Here is a 23,860-nt window from a genome sequence, read left to right on the forward strand (position 1 = left end):
GAACTTCTAACCATAGAAAGATTTAAACTATTATCAAAGAAGCAGAAACTAAATAAATGTAGCTCTAGTTTAAGGCTATTTTACTATTGTTGTTTTGTAAGAATGGGAGAAGGTTGGATTCTTGTTAAGACTTATATGGAAAAATACTTAATAAAACATATCAAGAGAGGGCATTAAGCTTACCTGAGGTTTCCTAGTTGATGAGCAGGATTTAGAGGGGACAGAAAACCCTGCAAAGCATCCATGAAATCTGGCTGTCTCATCTGTTCAACCAAGAACTTCATCTGTACCTGATAACAAAGCACAGCCCGAATGAGAAGTGACGTTCATAAGGGAAAGTAGCAGCTGCTTCCTTCGACACTGGGGATGTAGCAGTGACATGTGCTTCTGTTCCCTGGGCCAGGTGAACTCTGTTGATCGGGAAGTCCATGACTGGAGCAGTATTACTGGGGAGCAGTCAGGGTGGGAGCATGATTCTGGAAGCCAAGCTCTGCTGGCTGACATGACTCTAAGCAAAGTTTCTCAAGTACTATTTGCTGACCAGCTATGGCTTTCATAAATGAGCATGCATGAAAACCCTGCCCTGCTGCCACGCGTCTACTCGTTACTTTCACAGCTGAGTTCAATAAGTAAGGGCAGACTACATGGCCTGAAAAAGTCAAGTACTGACTCCTGGCACTGATCGAGTCTGCTGGTCTTTATTTGAGGACAAGGAAAAGACCAGGCTACTTTAGATCTGAGCTTAATAATTCTTTTAGGCTTGTTAGAAAACTTCAAACATTCACACAGTTAGGTAAAAAAGAGGGAGGATGGAAAAATCTGGAAAAGCACTTGCTATGGAGACTCTCACACTCCATGCAGTTTATATTGTGCAGATCTATCCATCTATTCCGAACTATCAAGCAGTATCTGACATGTTTAAAGAAACTGTTCCTTTATTGAAAATAAAAATATGATGACCCAAAAGAGGTTGGGGTAGGAATGCACAGGCCTCCCACTGAAATCTGAGGAGTGAGGTTCCCCACTTCTCTAATATTAAGTCAATAGCTAAAAATTCTCATCACCAGACTAGGCAGCTCTTCTGAGTAAAGGTAAAAAGACTGAGATCTCTTTCTACTCCAATATTGGCACAAATACTGTACTCTAGCAAAACATAAATCTATCCACAGGAACCATTTGTAATTAAGAGTCCTCACCATAATCTCATTCAGGCTGCCAGTAAGTTGAGTCATGAAACCCTCTTTCTTAACTAAGCCACAGTACAAGAGTCATCAGTAATGCAGACTCGAGCATACTTAAGAAATTATTTTTTCAAAGCTCCTGCAATATAAATAATTTTTTTCCCTAAATTTCAAAGCAGTGCCCTGTTGCTCAGAATCACCATATCAGAAATAGTACAATTCTTTCTAAGTTTTACTTCTTTTTACATTTATTTACTTACTCATTTGTATGGATCACACAAGACACTACACCAAATCCTGGCTTATGTGCTGCTGGGATTAAACTTGTGTGTGCCATTCATATACCATCCACAACTATACCTTGGCCTGTTTCATATATTTTCTAATAATGTCTATTTGAAGTTATATGCTGCACTTTTTAAAAATTAAGATAGATAGATAGATTGATTGATTATAAGTACACGTAGCTGTCTTCAGACAGACACACCAGAAGAGGGCATCAGATCTCATTACAGATGGCTGTGAGCCACCATGTGGTTGCTGGGATTTGGACTCAGGACCTCTGGAAGAGCAGTCAGTGCTCTTAACCACTGAGCCATCTCTCCAGCACCTGTGCTGCACTTTCAAAGAGTCAATTCAATCATATATTTTAAGGCCTCTAAATTAATACAGTAACTTTCATTCAGATTGTCTGCGCCAACTTTAAAAAAGTTGTTTTTCTTTCCAGTATTACTAACATAGATGTTGGAAAAACCTGACTCTGTACTGGTCATTTATGTTCCTCAGGACTTGTCGGTAAATGGAATCTGCTCTATTACCAGAGGGGAGGCAAGGCTTGTGTTTTAGCTGGCAGTAATGAGGAGGGTGGAAAGGTCCTGAGAACCCTGAATATGACATGTGCTTGCTGAGTCCAGTTAAACTCACTTCTACTGATTTCAGAATCATTACCGAGATTATAAATAAGAGAGGAATCATTTTAATTACTTACAGCTATATAAAATGGGCACATAGTGGGCATCACTTATGCTCAAAGGAGGTGACATGCCTGTCATGTGATTAGCTTCTTTCTCCCGAGCTCTCTGTGTTTAAAGTATTGTTTCTATTTTACAGTTGAAGACAGTGAGTCCTAGAAACCTACATAAGAAATTTACCACACAACTGGCAGGCAGTAGAACTCAAATCCACATCTTAAGAACTACACTGTACGTGTGCACCAGGTTTCAACTTCAAGGGAAGTTTTCAAACCAATGGGAGAGCCATTCACACACCTTCTGTGTCTCATCCTTCTTCTCCTGCTTGAGGATGTCAGTTAGATTGATGAGCTTCTCCATGGCCTCCACCTGTCTGTTCAGGTGCTTCAGATACATCCCACAGGCACGGCAGTAGGATTCCAACAGCAGGCCGAACCTCTGACTGACGGTCTTATTGTGCATCTCAGATCTAAAAGAACAGGCAACATTTTTCGATGTGTATATATGGTCTTTTTATTTTTTGCTTATTTAATGCATATGGGTGCATTGATGCCTGGATACCATGTACATTCAGTAAATGTCGAGGCCAGAAGACTGCTAGATTATTCTGAGCTGTCATATGAGCTCTGGGAATTCAACTCAGGTCCATCCTCTGAGAGACAGCCAGTACTTTAATCCCTGTGCTACCTCTCCAACCCCACAAGCAGTTTTGTTTGCTTGTTTTAAGTGTCTGGATAAGGCAAAACTGTAATCTTGATCAAGAGGGTGTGCAGAATAGCAAATACATGGACAAAGGCAGTGGGCTTGGTTTTTATTCTAATTCAGGTATTGACCTATATCTAGTCTTAAATTAGCACCTATGCTTTCTCAAAAGATAGAAAAACCCTTTTACTAGTCCAATACATGTTTTAATCAATAACACAATGTTCAAAAACCTTCCAATTTAGAAGAAAATGGCCAAGTGTCTCAGGCAGGTCTTGGCTGTGTAAATGTAATAAAAAACCAGGGATTTTACTGATTTAGGCTGACTTGAGTTATTTTTCATGAGAAATACAAAAGAAGCAAGAAGAAAACAAGAATAATAAAGTAAACTGAGGCGAGTAAAAAGTTTACCAAGTTTCTCAAGTCCTGCAAGCACGTTTATATTTTCCCAACTGCCTTTACATTTATTTTAAACATAGCTTCTCTAAATATCAACTTTAATTAAAAAAAAAAACAAACAAAAATTTACAAAGCTACACTAGACACAAACCTGTTTCTAAATGTCTTGTACTCTAGGTGGTTTGTGACAACCTTGAGGACTATAGTACACTTCCAAAGTTGTTTTCCTTTCCTCATTCATCCCCCAGCACGCACACACATACACACACACACAGACACACACACACACACACACACACACACACACACACACACACACACAGACACACACACACACACACACACACACACACACACACACACACACACACACACACACACACACACACACACACACACACACACACAGACACTCACACACACATACACACACACTCACACACACACACACACACACACACACACACACACACACACACACACACACACACACACACACACACACACACACACACACACACACACACACACACACACACACACACACACACACACACACACACACACCCACAAACACACACAAACACACACACACACACCCACACACGTGATCCTCTTGCCTTAGTCTATTTTCTCACCAGAAACCTGGTAATTTGCCATTATTATTCTGAATTCCTAGGTAAGATCTGTATTTTGGGACAACGTCATCTATGTATACAGTGAAACCTATTACAACATTAATTTGCATCTGGCAAATTTTACTTGGCTCAAAATAGAAGCAAATCCTTAAAAAGGTATTTGTACTAACAGCACAGAATTCAATTCTGACTTATGTTGGTCATTTAACTCCATATAAAGAGCTGTGCACAGCGCAGCTTTCCCGACAGACTGAGCAGCACGATTCACAAACTCACTAGGGCAGTGAGCTATACATATCTGAGAACTTGGTAGGGAAATCATCTGACTTACTTTAAATGCCAAAAGAAAAAATGGCCAATCCTTTGATTTGTCAGTGCTTTCTTGAGTAAAAATCTCACAAGCAGGTTATCCAAATACTGTTCATATTTTAAGACCTGAGGAATCAGAAGAAAAGCAACAAAAACTCAGATGAATAGGGCCCATTTCTCTATGGCTGGACTTAGAGAAAAAACTCTAAACCAAGCAATAAATGGATTTTTAAGAAGCATAAAAGCAGTGCTGCTACTTTGGTAAGCTGTACGGAGTGGAAGAAAGCATTTTCAGCTTCTGGTGTCTTACCTGTACAAGCTGGATGAGGTACTGAGAAAGTTTGTCATCTGTTAAGTATTTTTCCAAGCACCGGACAGCAAAGCTCCGAACCATGGGGTCTGGATAGTTACAGTCCAGGAGCTCCATGGCTTGCTCTGGTTTGATTGGAGGCCAATCTTTTACTAAGCAGTACATCTGTGAGCAGAGAGTAAGAGTACATCACATATGAAAATCTAAATAGTTTAAACATCTTATTTAAACTTAGCTTAAATGAAATAACTTAAAATTTGCTTTATATTTTTCAATACAATTAGTTTTATATAAGAAAATGATTATGACTGGTGTTTTCTTAATTATATCATCATAATAATTTATACTTTTCCTCTAAATTTTCTGAGAGTCGATTTAAGTAACACATGAATTCTGTGCAAGAGCCCCTAAATAATCTTACCTGGGCCACTTCATCTCTGGAATTCCACTTGACAGACAGAAGCAATTTGGGTAGGATTTCAGGAATAGTTACACAGTAGTGTCTGTTGGGGAGGTAATAAACACATACTGTCATGTGAAGGACTAACATCTTATTCCCCATCATGCGTCTGTATTAAGTTCTAAGTTTATTATTACTACTAGCCTCCATGAAAACCCAAACTTGTGTTGAAGACTAGGGTTGTACATCTATTTGCACATCTATGCAGACAAGTTAAAATGGTAAAGACAAAGGATTCAAATGGAGGATAAAGGCGAGTTGACAGTTAAGAACAATTACATATACATTACTCTGCTTTTCACACACTCAAAACAGTTCACCTCTGTGAACTTCATGAGCTTACTAGACAAGACCTAAGCTTCACAGATTCTCTATAGAGTATGAACGGCAACTCCTCCAGTTAGAGGCAAGAGTGTAGGGTGAGAGAGCCGATGGGTAAAGGTGCTTTGCACCAACCAAGCCTGATGTGTGCATACAGTGGAAGGGGAGCTGACTCCTGCAGATTGTCCTCCAGTCTCCACATGCAGACTGTGTCACATCAGACCCCACCCCCAACAAATGCAATGCAATAAAGGGAAAAATGCACCAGTGTCTCACGTAGCAGCAGGACTGATTCTTCCACAAGGAAAAAATGTAAGCCAATAAAGCCATCAAGAACTGGTCTAACACAGACTAGTGTATGTGCGTGTGTGCATGTGTTCCTGCTTGAACTTCATGTTCTAAAAACTTCTAGAAAAACAAACGGTCAGTCTGAGTACGTGCTTAGCTTGTAAAAGGCTGTAGATTGAACTGCTACCATCAATTAAAACATTCTCTAAAAAGCTTGGGGATGTGGATGTACCAGGTTGGTGACGTGTGCCTAGCATGCTGAGGCCCTGGGTTTCATTCCAATTTCTGGTACCTTGTAAACCACCTGTGGGGACACATGCCTGCAATCCTAGTACTTAGGAGGTGGAGGCAGGAAAATCAGAAGTTCAAAGTCATCCTCAACTACAGTTCAAGGCCAGTTTGGCCCGAAATCCTGCTCCAACAAAAAAGGAAAAATCAAACAAAAAAAACAACTTTTAAATGTTTAAGTATCAACATAGAATGTTTTTCTAGAAATATCTGTATCCATACTTTTGAAAAGGTTACCATCAATAAAAAAAATAACATTTAAATTACATCCTATTTACTCTACTAGCTATGGTAAAAATATGGGTCAAAACAAGCCAGGAGTGATGGGCACAGCTGTAATCCCAGCATTAGTTAGGAAGCTGAGCTGGAAGATTTCCAGGGAGAGCCAGCCTGGGTATACACTGAGTTCAAGACTAACCTAGACTACAGTGAAAGATTCAGCCTCTAAAACAACAACCAAATGGTGTTCTGGGTCCCTCTCACGGGTTCCCTGGCAGGAATAAAGTCCCTTGGCCTTCTGCCTTGAGAGCCTCACTCCCCACACTTGCCTGTGGCTCCATAGGAAGTCTTTCTCTTGTTCAGTGATTTCAGACAGTGGGTCCCGGGTACAAAGTGCTCGGAGCTGTTCCTTGTCATTTTCTCTTAACTCATTGTCTCTGGCTAGTCTGTTACTCTGTAAAAAAACGGTATGATTTTATATGGACTTTTCTGCCATGGATTTCCCCCGAGATTCATGAATACATGTTAAAATAGCAAACTGATGCTTACTAAACGTCACACAGCTTGTTAACTACTGTAAGAACACCTGAGCTACTTAAACCAGCATCTGCAGAGCAGGTGCAGGTACGTGGCTGTCATCGCCACCAAGCAGCAGCACAGCAACTCAGCCTAGACTGGGGCGAGGGGGAAGAGCCAGCCGGGTTCTCTCCCTGATGAGGCCCTCCCTACCCTCCACTAACTATAGTCTGATAGTGCTCGGGACTGAAAAGAGTAAAAAGTAGTTGTACACTAAAATAAAGATGCAAACCCTTTTCATGTTCCTTGCTAAATCATCCTCATAACTAGTGGCAAGCTTTTAAATTTAAATGTAAATTAAGAAAGATGAAAAGATGAGCTCACTCATTAAAGCACTGTGCATTTCAACATTAAGGAGCTAAACAGAAAGTAACAAACTTATTATATAATCTCAGGAAATAGATTTATTCTCTTTAAATACAGACTACTGCCTTCAAGTCTTTAATAACAAACATCTCAAATAATCCCCGAGTATACCATGTAACAAAACAAAACAACCAAACCAAAGCAAGAGGGCCCAGGAGACAGCACACTGATTAGAGAAAGATGCTTGCTGCCAAGCCTGACAACCTGGGATGGATCCCTGGGACTCACATGGTGGAAGGAGAGACCCACTTCTAAGTTGAGTATGTACACCTACCTCCCACCACTACAAAAAACAAAAGACATACGCGTACAATGGGTCATCTGAACAGTGACTACAGATACTTATTAGTATAGTATTCAAAATGGGTATCATTTTCTAGCCTTTTGGAACAGTACATAAAGAGGATTGCTCCTTGTCAGCTGGTCTTTATATACTGATGCATCCTGCAGTTACACAATAGGGTGAGGAGGTTCTAAGTGGACGTAATCGTTGAACAAGCACTTTTTAAGTATGTACTGTACCCTGTCTCATTCTTGCTGTTCATGTTACAAAGTAGATCCTACTCAAAGAGCACCCATTCTAGTAGCAGAGTTTTCTAAACAGTCAGTCTCGTCTAATGGAGAAACTGGATGAAAGCGAAGGACAGCCAGTGATGAAGAGGACAGAGACAAAAGAGGTGGGGGTCCAGCATGTGAGCTGGCAGCTTAGGCTGACAAGTGTTTCACTGAGAGCTACCTAGGGGATGAACGCCATGGTTTGATCTATGTTTCACGATGCCTTTTGCAGCTGTTCAAAAAAAGAAGGGAAATCAGTTAGGAGGCTACTACATGGGTCTAGACCAGAAACCTGGTATCTTAAATCATTACTAATTATCATTAGCATGCAACAGACTTCATCTGCTTCTAAATTTTTACTTTAAGTTTTTTAAGTATTATTTATTTTATGTATATGAGTACACTGTCACTGTCTTCATGCACACCAGAAGAGGGCATCAGATCCCATTACAGATGGTTGTGAGCCACCATGTGGTTGCTGGGAATCAAACTCAGAACCTCTGGAAGAGCAGTCAGTGCTCTTAACCACTGAGCCATCTCTCCAGCCTTGCTTCTGTATTTTTAAAATGTTTATATGTTAATGTGAAATAATTTACAGAAAATCAGGAAAAACAATTGTACTACATATTTTATTGAGAACCTAAGCATAATAAAAAGTTTCCCCACATGTAGCTCAGCTTAAAATATCATGGTCAAACTGTAAGTAATACTGTTATAACACAATATTTCACACTGATGGCTCAGACTTTTGCTGAAAACATCAAGATGGCCATTTTTCATGCTGAACAATTATGAATTATTTGCATTTTTATTATTTCATCATTTCATTATAAATCACTTCATTTATGTCACATGATCAAGGAAAGAATTCTTCATCACTATTTTACTCTGCATATACATCTGCCTTCTGCATTTCATCATTTAGAAACGTATGAAATAACTTTTGATGACGAACAGTGCAGTGCTCAGTTTGTATGCCCAACACGACTGGACTGAGCAAAGCTGTTAGTGAAGCACACTGTGGCCATGAGAAGCTCTAGAGGGATGAGGAGGAGGAGGAGAAAGTCTACTCTAAGGTAGGAGCATCGGCTAACAGAGGGAGGGAGACCCGGACAGAACAAGGGGAAGAAGGAAGCCTGTGTTTAGGCCTCCTCTGTCCCCTTCCCAGCAGCCACCTGGAGCGCCACCATGAAGCTGCTTTGTCCTATGTATGTTTATTCCTCCCTACCTCGAGGAATAAACATGAGCCAAAAACATGTTTTCCCTTCCTCGACTTTCTGTTTTAGATTTTTTTTTAAAAAATTATTTTACATCAACAAATGTATATCTGTGGTCCGTGTATATGTCTTATGCCTGCAGAGGTCAGACAAGGGCAATGATCACCTGGAACTGGATAGTCATGAGCCGTGTGTGTGTGTGTGTGTTTTCATATATGTAATATATATATTACACACACATATATCAAATATGAATATAATATGGGTCCTCTGCAAGAATAAGTGCTCTAATCTGCCAAGCCATCTTTGTAGCCTAACTTCTTTGATTTTCTCAGTGTATGCTACAGTAATAAAAGGTGATACACATCACGGGACATGAAAGAAATACCACATATGGGATAGAGTTTTAACACAAAATGTAGATTGCATCACCCCTATTTAATTACTGACTTATATAAATACAGACTTACTGTCTGCCACTGGACATATACTTTCACTCATTCTACCCTCCTGAGGATATATGGTGTGACACTGCACTTACAAGACACATCCACCATCAGGGTCTGAAGCTGTGGTCCTGAGGTAAGGTGGGCTTTCCCTGTCTCTCATGGACTTTTGGTTATCCCTGGAGACATTTTTGACTGTTTGGTGCTAGTGGTTCAGAGGCCACAGACATGGCTCAGCACCCTGGCACATACCATATATTCTACAAACAGGATTCACTTGGCATTCAATGTAGGCTGAGCCTGAGAAACAGTGATGCCCACATTCCTCTGATTTTCCCAAAGAGGGAAAGTGAGAAATTCTGTCAAATTAAAGTCTAAAAACCCTACAAAGGAAAAGCAGGCTTTATAAACCTGGTATTTGCAGACTCATTTAAATCTTGATATTCTTCTTGATGTTACTACTGACTACATTGTACTATACTGTACTATTGCACACTATACTGTACTGCCTGCCGACTGTAATGTACTATACTGTATACCAACCACAGTGCACTCACTATACTGTACTGCCGACCACAGTGTGCTATACTGTACCGTCGACCATACGTAGTGTGCTATACTGCACTGTCGACCACAGTGTGTTACTGTACTACTGACTATATATAGTACTGCTCTACTTTCCAGGTTATTATACCCTCCTCTTCTACATCTTTGTATCTTGTTAGTCTTCCTTGAACATAGAAGGAATGAATAGAAAAGTACCTTAACATCTAGAAAGACTCCAGAATTTTCTTACACTTAAGAAACATTTCTTATATATCTAAGTGGCAAACCAAAGTGTTCTATAAAAATAAACACACTGTAATTCACAAATATCAACCCTTATAAAGTGTTACCATTGCTTTCGGTTTATTGTGTTCTGTTTTACACTGTGTGCATAGGAAGACAATGGTTTAACAGCCGTCTGTCTGGCAAGGTGTCCTTGGAGGGAGCGCTTGTGCACTGCTATCACTATGGCTGGCCAGGAACAGTATTAATCAGCAGCTTAGTTAGCAGTTCATAATCTAACTCTGGTGCTCAAGCATAGAGTAGTTACACTGTTTCTAGAGGTGGTGTGATGAAGAGCTGCTTCTGCTGACTCAAAGTTCACCCATGTTTATACTTTAGCCTCAACTCAGAGGTTTTTCCTGGGCTTGATTTCCACCAGCTCAGCTCTACCCACTCATTTGTTATTCTCATCATAGTATTGTTCTTCCCACCTCTGTGCCCTTACCGTACCGTGCTGTATGGCCCACTACTTCATTATAGCATCTACACCAATGTTTTATATACAGTGGCATCTAACAGGGCTTCAAATAAAGCAAGAAGAAACAGGTACAGGTGGAATAAGAGGATACAGAAAATGTTCTTTACTGCTACAGAGCTCAACAGTATTCACCCCAGGACCAAACAACCCTTGTACACACAGAAGAACACGCTCATCTCTAGACACTACTGCTGAGGCATAAGAAGCTCAGAGTGTCCTCACCAGTCCTGTATGAGAGTAACTGAATCCGGCTTCTCGGGACACAGACCAATTGGCATGCTCTTCGATCACAGACATATCTGGAAACTTCACCACACTGCTGAACCAATCAAACTCCAACTCTAAGCATGGAGTTTCCTATAATAGAGAAAGGTTATTATATATAGTGTGCTTAGCTGTCATAAACAAACTAATTTCTGATAATAAAAAGCTTACTTTATTTGGATTTGACCCAGTAACACCAATAGGGTTCAGCAGATCTTCCAACCCATGTGGTACAGGCCAGAGATTCAAAGCCATTTTCCCGGACACTAGGGTGTCTGTATAATCAAACAAGTTTATATTTCCCCAGGCCAACGGACAGTGCTCCTTAACAAAACAAAGAAAATACTCATGATTCTGTGAACAAATCACACATTTCCAAATACGCTTCTTTTGTGGGAGGAGAATTCAACAGTCATCTCTACATAAAGTCTACTAAAGCTGCACTGGCTTTTCAAAATTAAAAGGTTTTCTATTGTGTGTTTTCTCTATTTTCAAAAGGACATGTGAAGCAGCCCAAGAGTGAGTTGTGTGGTCACTCAGGCAGTCACTCAGTGTGGCTAACAAGTTATACTGACATGAACTCATGATGTACTTATTCATCAGAAATGGACTCCTCAGGCTCTCCCAATGTGCTTTTAAATGAGAAAGTCACTAATATCTCCCAAGGCTTTAGTCAGTTAATACTTTACTAAAACAAACAAACAAACACCATGGTGGCACATGGATACTTGGGAGGCTATGAAGAACAATTCTGTGTTCAAGGGAACCCTGAGTTACATACATAGCAGGCCTAGGCTAAGACACAACCAACCAACCAACCAACCAACCAACCAACCAACCAACCAACCAACCAAAGAGCGAGAACTCCTGCCCACTTTGTGAGTGAGTTTGAATCAGAGGCACTGGGATTCTGGACAGAGCTATAGTTGGTTATTTAACGTGAGACACTTTACCTCCTTAGCGCCCTTTCGGCCTTTAACAGAGCAGATTGAGAGGCAAAGGCGGGCAGCACGAGGAAGATCAGGAATGTATATATCATAATTCAGCCATTCATTCCACCTATAGAAAATTGACAAGACAAAGCTTTACCCTGAGTGTACACACAGCTCCATAATGTATCAACACTAAAGACAAGGCAAATGGCAATCAAAGAAAGATACCAGTCAGAGCTGTACTAAAATGACCAAAAGTTGGGGGTGGGGCTTACACCTTTAGCCCAGCGTTCATGAGGTGAAGGTACACTATGAGTCTGAGGCCGGCCTGGCCTATATAGCAAGTTCCAGGTCTGCCAGAACTACACAGTGAGACACTGTCTCAGAAAGCCGGGGTAAGTATGGGAGTGGTGTGTGCGTCAGTGTTATTGGTCGTACCTCCAGGATGACACTCTACAATACAAAGGACAGGTGGCAGTAAATGCATTAAGAGGAAGCCTCATGCATAGGACTAAGTATATCATTTGTGACAACCAAATGGAAACTGGAAAGCCCCGGAAAATGAACAGATGTATACCTTAGGACCAAGCTCCACCGTGAACAAAACACAGTCATGTGTTATCCACAGACTGCTAATTAAACTATTCACAATATCTTCCGACTGCAAATCCAATCCAACACTGAAATTAAGTTGCAGAAGCCAGGGTACTGGACATACATACATTCAGGCAAACACACAAAATAAATAAAATCTTAACATTTTTCCAAGTCTACTGTCGTATCTTTTGAATAATTTCAAAATAATTTCTGATTTTTATTTTTATAAATGCAGAAAGTTAAAAAATTTACTAACATTTTTCATATTACTACCCCAGGGATTTAACCTCTACTTTAAAAAAGATAATTTTTTAAAGATACATTTTTATTTTTTATGTGTGCTGTGTTTATATGACATGAGTGCAGGTGCCTGCAGAGGCCAGAAGAGGGTGACGGATCCCTGAAACTGGAGTTATAGGTGGTTATGAGCCGCACAATAGGAATGCTGGAAACTGAATGTGGGTCCTGAGAAAGAGCAGTACTGCTGAGCCATTTATCCGGTCCTAACTAGAAACTTTGTGAAGTAAAGACTAAACATAAGAATTTTGTAACTTGTTTGTTTGGTCAGGGTGAGTGTCAGTGAGGCCCAGGCTGGCTCTGAGCACCTATGTGGCTGGAGATGCAGCTCAACTCCTGATCTTCCTCCCACAGCTAGTAAAAGCTGGCAGGCTTGCTAGTTACTTTATTTTTCTAAGTGTCAGCATAGTAGCAACTACTATGAAATCTTACTTCTTCCTTTTCTAAGTGTTACTCTTGGTTCTGAAACAACCAGGACAGATTATTCTGCGGCCCCTGCTTGGGTTCCTGGAATTCTTTGGATTGGCTCCTAAAAAATACTGTTTGCAATCTCCTACAATCGGCTCACCCCAACTCTAGCCAACAAGGAGTATGAATAGGGTATGAAACTGTTGTCATGTGTACCATCTACCCTCAATGACTGACCTACAGGCTCAGGTAAGGTGAAAACTGCCTCTCTTCACCCTGACAGACAAGGGACTGTTACCCTGAACTTGTCCTAGGCTCTAGGACATTCAACTCTGGAAACGTAATAAAGATAGCCTTTTTCTTCTTTTAACTGTCAGAACTCAATCGAACTTGGTTGTGGAATTTCTCTGAGGTCTCACTCCTCAGCTCTACTGCATTCTATTAAGTCCATCTTCAGTCAAGGGGTTGAATCTTATCCTCACGTCTCTCACAAGAAAGACAAAGAAACAGGAGGTCTGCAAGCTCTGGACCCACTTCTACTCCCTCATCAAGCCTAAGCAAGAGTAAAATCCCAGCGTACCCAGCAACCTTCTCTCCCACAGTAGACTGGCTTTCCTCAAAGACCCTCTAACTGAATTCCTAAGTGTCTGTTCTTGGGAGCTGTTTGAAGGAGAGTGCCTTAAAGTTCAGGTCTTGAATCATTCATCAAGAACAAGACTTTGACCTTGAAACAATGGGAAGATCGAAGCCAGTCACAAAAAGTCCTTATGTTCTATATGTAGATAGTGGACATGCAAATGAAATGCATAAAGCTAATGACATGAAACATTTCTAAACACCCTCTTACCTAGGATTGGAACAAGGGACTCTTTGAGTATTCACATTGTCACATAAGGGTTCTCCTCCATGGTAGATACCTGTTCGAACATAGATCTAAAAGAAAGAAAGAAAAATGTATACTATATACATGTATATACATACAGACAGACATGTACAACTACACACACACACACACACACACACACACACACACACACACTTATATATAGGCATATGAACACTCAACAGAACAATGTAAATGAGGAAATCACGAGGTTTCTTTGTATAGCTTTACAACTAACTGATGGAGTCTCTGACCACTCTTAGGTTAACATTTAACAACAAGCCTGACGCACTATGCACGAACTACAGAGACCTTCACTTTTTCAAGATATAAGCTGGTATCGGGTGTTACTTCAAACTCCTGAAGCTAGGGGAACAGTTCACAAAGACATTAAAAGCTCTGTCAGTATTTTCACATAATGGGATTAAATGAAGACTGTAAAAGAGATCCTCTTTAATTCCAGTCACTGCTTTACCAAACAGACTCTGAAACCCTGACTCTGAGAAGCCCACAACTATGGGGATTTAATCACAGACAGAATCACAGTGGTGGGAAAGCTAAAGTGGGCATAACTCAGGCAGGATTCATGGACCTTTTACATTCTCTGAGAGTCACCTGAAAAACTAGAGGGCAACAGCTTGTATTGTGCTCAAAAGAGGCTAATTTTAAAAAATCTTACATCAACATCAGCATTTGACTTTACCTTATCAATGTCTCGAATATTTACATTTACATAGGTTGCACACAGAATTTTTATTCTGAGTGCGCTATTTATAACCCAGAGGGATTTCGTAGCAGTCTCCCCGTTCATATAGGGTGTCGCTGTGGAAATGCGCCTGGAGTAGGATGGCATTGTGAAGCTATCGATCGGCAGCTGAGAGTACAGGCTCTCCTTGGCCATCAGCATCAAGTTGGGCATCCTCCCCAGCATTATACAGCTTCTTATGTACTGTAAGAGATCACAGAGTGAGGGGAGAAGCTACTTCGCACAAGGATCTTTTCTCCTGTAATAACATGTAGGAATATTGTGAGCATTTACACATTGAGTTACAAAGTGATTTTAATAATTAAGCATAGACCACACTTGGTAGTAGCTGTTTATTTATAGTGTAGTTAGAACCTCTGAATATATTTATATAAAATAAAAAGTTAGAGTCAACTTTTGAAACTATTATTTTTGGCTTATTATACTACAACAATATCAGAAGTGATCACTGTAATAGAATAGCAGTCACCTTTGGTAAGCCCGACAGTGCATGTCAAACCTCACAATTAAGCCTTTCTCAGGGTCAAATTCCACCCTACTCCCTCCAAGCAGTTCCTGAGAAACATTTACTTTATTGAAACAGTAAGGCCTTATAAATGAGCTGGTATTGTTACCTACACTGGTAATCCTAACACTTGGGGAATGAATGGAGGAAGATGAGGGTTTAAGGTCATTTTTAGCTACACGACCAGTTTGAAGCCAGTTTGGGCTATATGAAACCCTGTCTTGAATGAACAAAATCCCAAACAATAAAAATAATAAGTAAACAAAACTCAAAATAACAGATATTTTTAAAAATGTTAAAATGGGTAGGTCTGAATTTTGAGATAGCACGATGTATGTCTGCAGAGTTCAAGCTCCTCCATGACTGTCTACTTCACTGGGAGAGGGTAATTTCCTGACTGGGGAGCTCACCAAGGACCAGGCTGGCTGGTCAGAGAACGTCAGAGATCTTTTTTTTTTTTTTTTTTTTTGGTTCTTTTTTTTTCGGGCTGGGGACCGAACCCAGGGCCTTGCGCTTCCCTAGGCAAGCGCTCTACCATTGAGCTAAATCCCCAACCCCCAAGATCTTCTTGTCTCTGCCTTCAAAGTCAGACACAGGTTGCAAAGCCTGGGCTTTTATGAGGTGCTAGGGGTCCGAACCCAGGTCCTCCTCACATTTATACACACAACAAACAATTTACAACTGCCCCATCTTCCCAAGCCTAAGAGAGCCCAAGAACATATGTGTACATGTGTACTTCTATGCATCAAGTTCACAGGTCACCCAGAGTTGGCTCTCTCCTTCTACCATATGAGTCCGAGGGATCTGACTCAGGCTACTAGGCTTGGTGGCAAGTGCCCTTCTCCACTAAGCCATCCTGCTGGCCCCTGACCAGCCTGTTTTTACTCCGTATACATCATAACTCCCTACTTTACCACTTAGCACCAACTAAGGCCAGTGTCTATTTTATTAAACAGTCACTGGTGTGGCTACGCTGCCATTGCTTCTTGTCGGGATTTATTCAGTGAACAGAGAAAGAGAGGAAGAAAGTTAGTAGTAAATTTAATAAACCAAGATTCTATTTTAATATTGTCCCCACATCCTTGCTAGGAGCAGGTAGGTTATGAAATGAATATTTTGTGGTTAGTATAACTACTACATCTTCCAACTCTAAAATAATTGCATTATTTAAACATAAACAGAAGGGGGACTGGCTGAGAACAAGGAGATCAGTGGGTGTAGGTAAAATCATTCATCCCAACGGGGGTGAATATGAGCAAAACACATAAAATACACAAATGTGATAAATGATCACTAGAGGCTATAGCTCATTGGTATAAGACTTGGCTGGCATTCACTATTAGTACTAAGCAAAATTCAAATATGCTAATAAAAATAAGCTTACAAACGATGTTTCCTAGTATTCACTATTATCCATCAAAACTCTGTGCTAAGCACACGTGCAGCTGTGGTGCGGCATCATCACTCACCTTGTACTGACTCAGAGGGTACTTCTCTAGGAAGTACTCGTCACAGCCACACACTTTGAGAATGTACTTGCCCTGGTACTCTAAGACGCAGAGTTTCAGCTGCTCCGAGGACAGCAGCATGCTCCGGGTCTTCTTCCGGATGGCCTCCGCAATGACTTGCTCTGGCACACAGTCATGGTTGATCTTCAGAGTGTACTTCTGCTTGTCGTTGTTTGGAGAGACTATCACCCAAATCACCACTATGATTTGTCCTGTAGCAGAAAGACACTGTTAGGCGCATTACTGTGTCTATTTCATTTCTCTGAAGACAAATTTGAAGAAGTGTTCACTGTTCCTCTAAGTACAACCAGCAACTATGTGTAGTTAGCCTAACTGGAGGCAAAGATCGACCTAAAGGCACAACATCCAAGGCTCCTTTTGAGTGGGCTAGCGGATAAGAAGGACCCATGGCTGCGCTGAACTCCACTTTAAACTTTAAACAGAGAGTCAGCTCTAATTCTGTTAGCATTCTGTGCAACAGTGACTTCTAAACTCAGTTCTTCGGTTTTAGTGAGATAAGCATTTACCAAGGGGTGAGTGAGTCAGTCAGTAAGGAGGAGTAACTGCTCTCCAGAGATTATTACTCTGCACTCAGCTCATGGTGTAGCAGTCCTTTCTTAGATTCATGATCCAGCTAGCAAAGGGCAACTGTGCAGAAGCAATCAGCATGGCTATGGAAGATCCCGCTGCAGGGACTGCCTCCTTACCTTTATCTAACTTGTTGTAGATGTGCTTTGGCAGTTCTGGGGAAGACTCGACATTTGGAGGGTAGACATACATTGCTCTGCTGTGAGGCGAGTTGAGATCCCGCAGGTCCACGGCTTCTTTGCAAACATTCAGAATGTTCCTTCGGAAGTCTTGGACTTCTGGATCTTTAACCATATCAAATTCACACACTGGCATGCCAATAACAAAACCTAAAAAATACGATGTTTATAAAGAATGTAGGGCAGATGTGTTTTTTATGAACTGAGAACTGCACACATTTAGAAAAGCACAAAAGAAAAGTTTCTATGAGTTAAAAAGAAATCTTTGATAAATCCATTTTTAAGAGGACAGCCAATGCTACACAGAGAAATCCTATCTTGAGAAACCAAAAAGAAAAATAAGTTGATGAGGCTTCAAGTATTTTAAATATATTATATACATTTTCCACGTATTTATTAATATTATGATAGAACCTTTATCAACTTTTCACAGTAATAAAACTTGGCTATAAGAGATCTAAGTCCTCCTACTAATTGTATCCCTTAAGTAAAACCCTACAGAATATCAAAGTGTTAAGAAGTTCTATAGCTCAGTAGAAAAAAACTACTTTAGATTTTTAAATAGAAATCAAAAGATTACAAAGGTAATAATTCAATGTATCTGAATAATGAGATAAAGAGGAGATGTCATAGTTATTTGCAGTTTGGCAATGACAATGTTGATTAGTTGAAAATTGTATCATACCAATTTCTCGGTTGAGGATCTTTTCTTCACGGTTGCCTACTGGCTCAATTACTTTTAAAAAGGGTTGAAAAAGCCGAAGGTCACAAAGCCGTCTTGTTTCATCGAAAAATTCTTCCCTTTCTGCTTCTTGGGTAACACTTACGAAAATGTAAGACGATTCATCTTGCAGAAGCTGATGGAGAGGGTATTTCCTGGCCTCTTTGAACAGTTCATGCTTGATGGTGACTAGTGTGGCCTCACGGAGGCATTCTAAAGTCACTATCATTCCATTTGGGAGTAAACACTCCACTAGGATTCGTGGGGGCATCAAGTGGATGCCCCACAGTTCACCCGAAGATGGTCGTGGAGGCATTGTTCTGACCCTCTGCAAACTTTACATAGAAAACTGCTTTATGGAGTCAGAAATATGGCTGTCCCCAAAGAGTGCCCTGAACAAGAGAAGAAAACCACCTGTTAGAGAGAAGCAAGTCCTAATCGCACACTGACGAAGGCACTGAGAAGTGTAAACACTCACTTCCTGTTGTCTGACTACTCAGAGCAGTAGTAACTTATGTGTTTCAATCTAGACAGTTACTTTAAACCAGGCTACAAAGATTTTATTACAGAAGACACTAGAAAAACACATTTAATTATATTTAATGAAAAATTTAAAAACATTGAATAGATTTTCTAAGCTGGGTCTCATAAAAACAAGCAACAGAAGAATGAAAAAGCAAGCTGTAACTCAACCAGAAATTACCATCTCACCAGGTATGGTAGTGCAGGCCTGCAACCTCAGCTCCTTTGGCTGAGGCAGGAGGAGTCGCAGGTTCAAAGCTAGCCTGGAATGCTTAGCAAGCCTGTCTCAAGAACAAGCAGCCAATAGGTTGGGGATGTGATGGAGTTAGTAGAGCACTTGCCTGGCATACATGAAGACTGGTTTCTGCCACTTTTATCATTGCCACGCCATCATTTTATGATGTAACAAACATGGTAAATTTTTTAGGTAACGGGTCCTCACTTATTTAAGTATAAATATAGCCCAGGAAAATCCAAACACTCCTTCTTTACTCTCTCACCCAGCATATACAGTAATGTGAAATTAAATGGCTCAGTCTTTCCATCTTAAATCTTTGTAATTTCTCTTAAATATTTTTTATTATTTTAAATCGTTTATATATAGATGTGTGCACATGTGCATGCAGGTGCTTGTCGAGGACACAGGTAACAGCTCCCACTAGAGCTGGAGTTACAGGCAGTAGTGAGTACCTGATGTGGGTAATAGAAATAAATTCTGGTCCTCTGGAAGAGGAGTATACCTTCTTAACTGGAAGCCATTTCTCTAGCCCCCTGTTACTTCCTTTCTATTGGTAGGGCTGGTTTTTTTGTGCAGGTGATACTGTCAGATCACGCTGGGGTTTTGTTTGTCTGAGAAATGGTCTAAGACAGTCCAGTCTGGCCTTGAATTTTCGATATATAACAAAGACTAGCCTTGCTTGATGTTCTGATGCTTCTAATTCCACCTACTGACTGTTGGGGTCATGAGTGTGATACAATGCCTGACTTCCATTCTGTTTTTAAAGGTATTCTATTTTTGCATGTGTATGTAACTGCAGAGGCCAGAAGAGCATCAGATTCACACAGGCACAGCTGAAGTTACTGCCTGATGTGGGCACTCAGAAGTGAACTCTGTTCTCTACAAGAGTATCAAGTATTTTTAACTGAAAATCCATCTCTCTGGCCCCTCATTTGTTTTGGTTTTGGTTTTTCAGGACAGGGTTTCTGTGTAGCCCTGGAACTTACTCTGTACACCAGGTGCCTCCCTAGTGCTGGGATTAAGGGCTGGTGCCACTCCCAACCCCCCAATTTCGTTTTTAAAGTATACTGTTATATAACAAAATAACATCAGTTATTTTCCTTGGAGCATGGTGAGTAAGCTGCACCAAGTTTTAATATTCTTGAGATGGATTGGTTTAGATGCTGAAGGACCTATGACCGACTCTCTGTTTCAGTACAAGGTTCACCTCGCTTCTGGTTAAGTACTTACAATATTTTAAAAATTATTAAGCAGTACTAGGAGTGGAAAGACTCAGTTTTAGATGACAGCAGTCTTGGGAATTCATTTGGAAGATGCCATTAAACCTTTAAAACACACAAGCTTACAGCTGTTGAGACAGCTCAGTGGGTAAAAGCGCTCGCCGTCAGATTCCGGTGACCTGAGCGCAATCTCTGGATCCCACAGGGAATGAGCTCCCAGAGCTGTCCTCTGACCACACCTGGGCCATGTACTCAAGGGCTCAAGCCTCTCCTCCCCACACCTTCCAAGTCTTCTCTTAAAGAGAAAAAGAGAAGGCAACTTCCTGCTATTTACAGGGTTTCTTTCACTCAGTGAGACAGAAGTCAAGCAGCACAGAAGCAGGAGATGTGAAGTGAGAAGATATACGGGGGGTGGGGGGGCAACAGCAAGTTAAGAGCCAACTCCCTCTTCCTCTGGCCTCCAATGGTACCAGTCATGTACACGGTGCACAGACACACATTCAGGTGAAGTACTCATGACCAGACACTCTTTAATGTGATCATTCTAGCATGCGGCACGTGACAGCAGCACACAGGAGCTAAAGAGAATACTGGTTCCTCACCAAGGGGGTGGTCCTGCCCCAGGACCATGTTGGGTGCTGGGAAGGTAGTGTCTTAGGTAGGGTTTTATTGTTGTAAAAAGACATGATGACCATGGCAGTTCTTATTAAGGAAAACATTTAAATGAAGCTGGCTTATAGTTCAGAGGATTAGTCCATTATTGTCATGGCAGGAAGCATGGTGGCACACAAGTAGACTTGGTGCTGGAGAGGTTGCTGAGTGCTCTACATCTGGATTGGTAGGCAGCAGGAAGAGAGTAACACTGGGTCTGGCTTGAGCATTTGAAACTTCAGTCCATCCCCACTGACACACTTCCACCAACAAGACCACACCTCCCAACTGTGCCACTCAGTATGAGTCAATGAGGGTCATTTTCATTCAAACCACCAAAATAGGTAAGGAAGAATGAGACGGCTGTCCTCTGGCCCGCATTATATGAAGTCCAGGGTGTGACCATCATGTGGTATGTGCAATGCTAACTAAACTCTGAATTCTAGAGCAGAAGAAAAGCTATGGTGGACAGACTCTAGAAACACAGTGTGCCCAACTGACTCAATGAAAATGGAGAGAGAAGACAGCCTACAGAACATAGCATAGAAACAGAGGAATTACACAGGGAAGGAAGTATGGGGCATGACACAATCTACAAACCTGCCACCCTCAGTTTCAGGTCCACCAACATCTAACCCATCCATCATAAGTCCCTTTACGTAGTTTCCCCCTCTTCCTCCACCTTCATTCCCACCCATGGGTACAGACTAGTACAGCAACCTAAATAGTCTCCCTTCAATTCTGTTTGCATCTTCTAATTTATCTTCCATCACAAGGCAGTATGACCTAGACTAAGATCCCAGCCTACTTAGAGATCTGTATGATAGCAGTTCTCAAAGATGCACAAACGATCATGAGGTGCTCCAGGGTGACAGCACACCAAAGGTGGCAAGGCAGAGGAATCCTGCCATCATTAGCTTTCTGTGAGGCCTGGGACATAACGACTGGAAGATCATGACTAAATATAAGAAACTTTATTTTGATAGTTAAAAATATTCTTCAAATGTACAGAAGACATCCACTAGAGCAAGCAGACTTAAAATGTAATGAGCCTGTCTCTCGTGTGTTTACTTACATGTGTGCAGGCGCACCTGTGGGCACAAGGCTGTCTTCCTTAATTACTCTCCACTCATTTACAAAGGCTCCACAATGGCCTACAGCTCACCAAGTAGGTGAGGCTGGCTGGCCTGCAAACCCAGGGGTCAGGAAATCATCTCTTCCTCGTCAAACTGTACCAGAATGCACAGTTTATTGTGGGTATAGTGCTCAAACTCAGGTCCTCATGTCTGTGGGACAAGCACACTTACCACTCAACTATTTATCCAGTCCCATGTAGTTTTTGTATTTTAAAAGAAAATTCACCACGTAGTAAAAAGACCAGATGAATCAAATCCATGTGCACAATTACTAACTGTGCACTTGAACTGTGACTTAAATGAAGGCTTTAAATGGACATTTAACTCCTCCCCCCAAAACAAATGCCAGCCGAGTACTGATTTTCTGCAAGAATAAAAAAGTTTAAATACAAACAAAAGCAAACCACAAGCCACACTAAAACAGCAGCTGTTTATGGTTTTCTTTACTGAATAGTGCCACAAAGTCCCCATCACAGAATCACTGAACACCTACTAAATGCAATAACCCAGAATTTCATTTGTTTTCTAGGAAAAAAAGAGAAGGCTAACAGGATAGACAGGTTATTGATTTTATGGCTTTCTATACAATGGTATGGTTATAGGTTGTAACAGACTTTTCAGAATTTAATTCTCTTTCCATTGATAAGCAATGTGATCATAGCCATAATCCCTTGAAGATATTGGAAAATAGGGACTGACTAGCATCACAGATATAACTACACAGCAGCCAGGACATATACCTTCCTATTTGTTTGATGGTTTCTGCCTTCTCTGGGCAACCTCAACAAAACTGCTATCCCAGAGCACACACATGGAAGTATGGAAAAAGTAAAGGGACCTTACAACTAACATTTTGCTGCTATGTTGGCAATAATCCTCTGGGGTGTGTGGGCTCTAACATTCTCCATGTAAGTAAACCAAAGATCAGAGATGTAGCCATTAGAAAATGGACTTTCATTTAAGGAGGCTGTTGGAGTTTAAACCCACGGCCCCACACATGCAAGCATTCTACTTTTTGCTTTTTATACAAAGTTTCATTATATAGTCCCGGGCTGACCATTATCTAGCTATACAAACTAAGCAAACCCCAAACTCACAGTACTCTTGCCTCAGGCTCCTAAGTATTTGAATTATGGGTACATGCTACTACAGAAAGAGATAAGTTGCTGAAAAATCCATTGGTTCACAATTTTGGGACTATATATTCATTCTTATACAACAAAGAGTTTTTGAAGACAAGATCTTATTAGCCTAGGCTGGCCTTGAACTAACTACTCTATTACCTCTATGTTCCATGTGCTGTATTAGGCTCATGCTATTATGTCCATCTGAAAAGGACAGAAAGGAAAAAGAAAACTGGCTTTGCTTACCCTCGTATTCTACTTACATAAATAAACTGTTCCATTAAGGTGGTCTCAGTTTCTTAGACGCACGTATATGTAATTTATTCCCTCTGTACGTCAGTGTCACATTCCTCAAGTGACATTTATCAAGTTCAACCACGTGCTGCCCTGTAGCCCGTGGCAAGCTCGTGAGAAGTGGAGGAATACCCCATGTCTTCTTCTCAGCCCGGGCCACCTGCCAGATCACTGCAGCACACCCTTCTACTCCTCATGGCTAGCTAGATGCCATTTTACCAGACTATGAAGCAAAACTATTACCCAACTGTAGATTGGGAGTTTATATAACAGGTGAACAAAGCAGAGACTATCTCTGACTTTAGAAATAAATATTTAAAACATATTTTTTAAAATGTATATTCTATCTGTATCAGAAAGCCATGAGCAATAGGTAGGCCATCTGGAAACTGTAAGCCTAGGTGCATCTATGCTGTCTGAATTGGCAGCCTAAGCATCCAACAGCCATGACTGCTTAGGTGAGCACCGTGTATTT

At 40.9% G+C, this 23,860-nt stretch overlaps 1 protein-coding gene across 1 annotated transcript in view; it reads right to left on the reverse strand.

Annotated features, from left to right (window-relative positions):
* Positions 1-23,860, reverse strand: part of Pik3ca (phosphatidylinositol-4,5-bisphosphate 3-kinase catalytic subunit alpha) — a 78,445-nt gene that overhangs the window by 11,608 nt on the left and 42,977 nt on the right. The window contains exons 2-15 of the mRNA XM_032898544.1: positions 18,165-18,592; positions 17,420-17,629; positions 16,674-16,924; positions 14,637-14,882; positions 13,898-13,983; positions 11,770-11,875; positions 10,988-11,140; positions 10,775-10,909; positions 6,416-6,540; positions 4,932-5,013; positions 4,511-4,675; positions 4,223-4,326; positions 2,450-2,621; positions 184-290 (exon numbers count right to left, since the gene is read on the reverse strand). Coding sequence (XP_032754435.1) covers positions 184-290; positions 2,450-2,621; positions 4,223-4,326; positions 4,511-4,675; positions 4,932-5,013; positions 6,416-6,540; positions 10,775-10,909; positions 10,988-11,140; positions 11,770-11,875; positions 13,898-13,983; positions 14,637-14,882; positions 16,674-16,924; positions 17,420-17,629; positions 18,165-18,516 — 2,294 coding nt within the window. The 5' untranslated portion in view covers positions 18,517-18,592. The remainder of the gene's footprint in view (positions 1-183; positions 291-2,449; positions 2,622-4,222; positions 4,327-4,510; positions 4,676-4,931; positions 5,014-6,415; positions 6,541-10,774; positions 10,910-10,987; positions 11,141-11,769; positions 11,876-13,897; positions 13,984-14,636; positions 14,883-16,673; positions 16,925-17,419; positions 17,630-18,164; positions 18,593-23,860) is intronic.

The sequence above is a fragment of the Rattus rattus genome, chromosome 3 (genome assembly GCF_011064425.1).
Source record: "Rattus rattus isolate New Zealand chromosome 3, Rrattus_CSIRO_v1, whole genome shotgun sequence".
In the NCBI taxonomy this organism is placed as follows: Eukaryota; Metazoa; Chordata; class Mammalia; order Rodentia; family Muridae; genus Rattus; species Rattus rattus.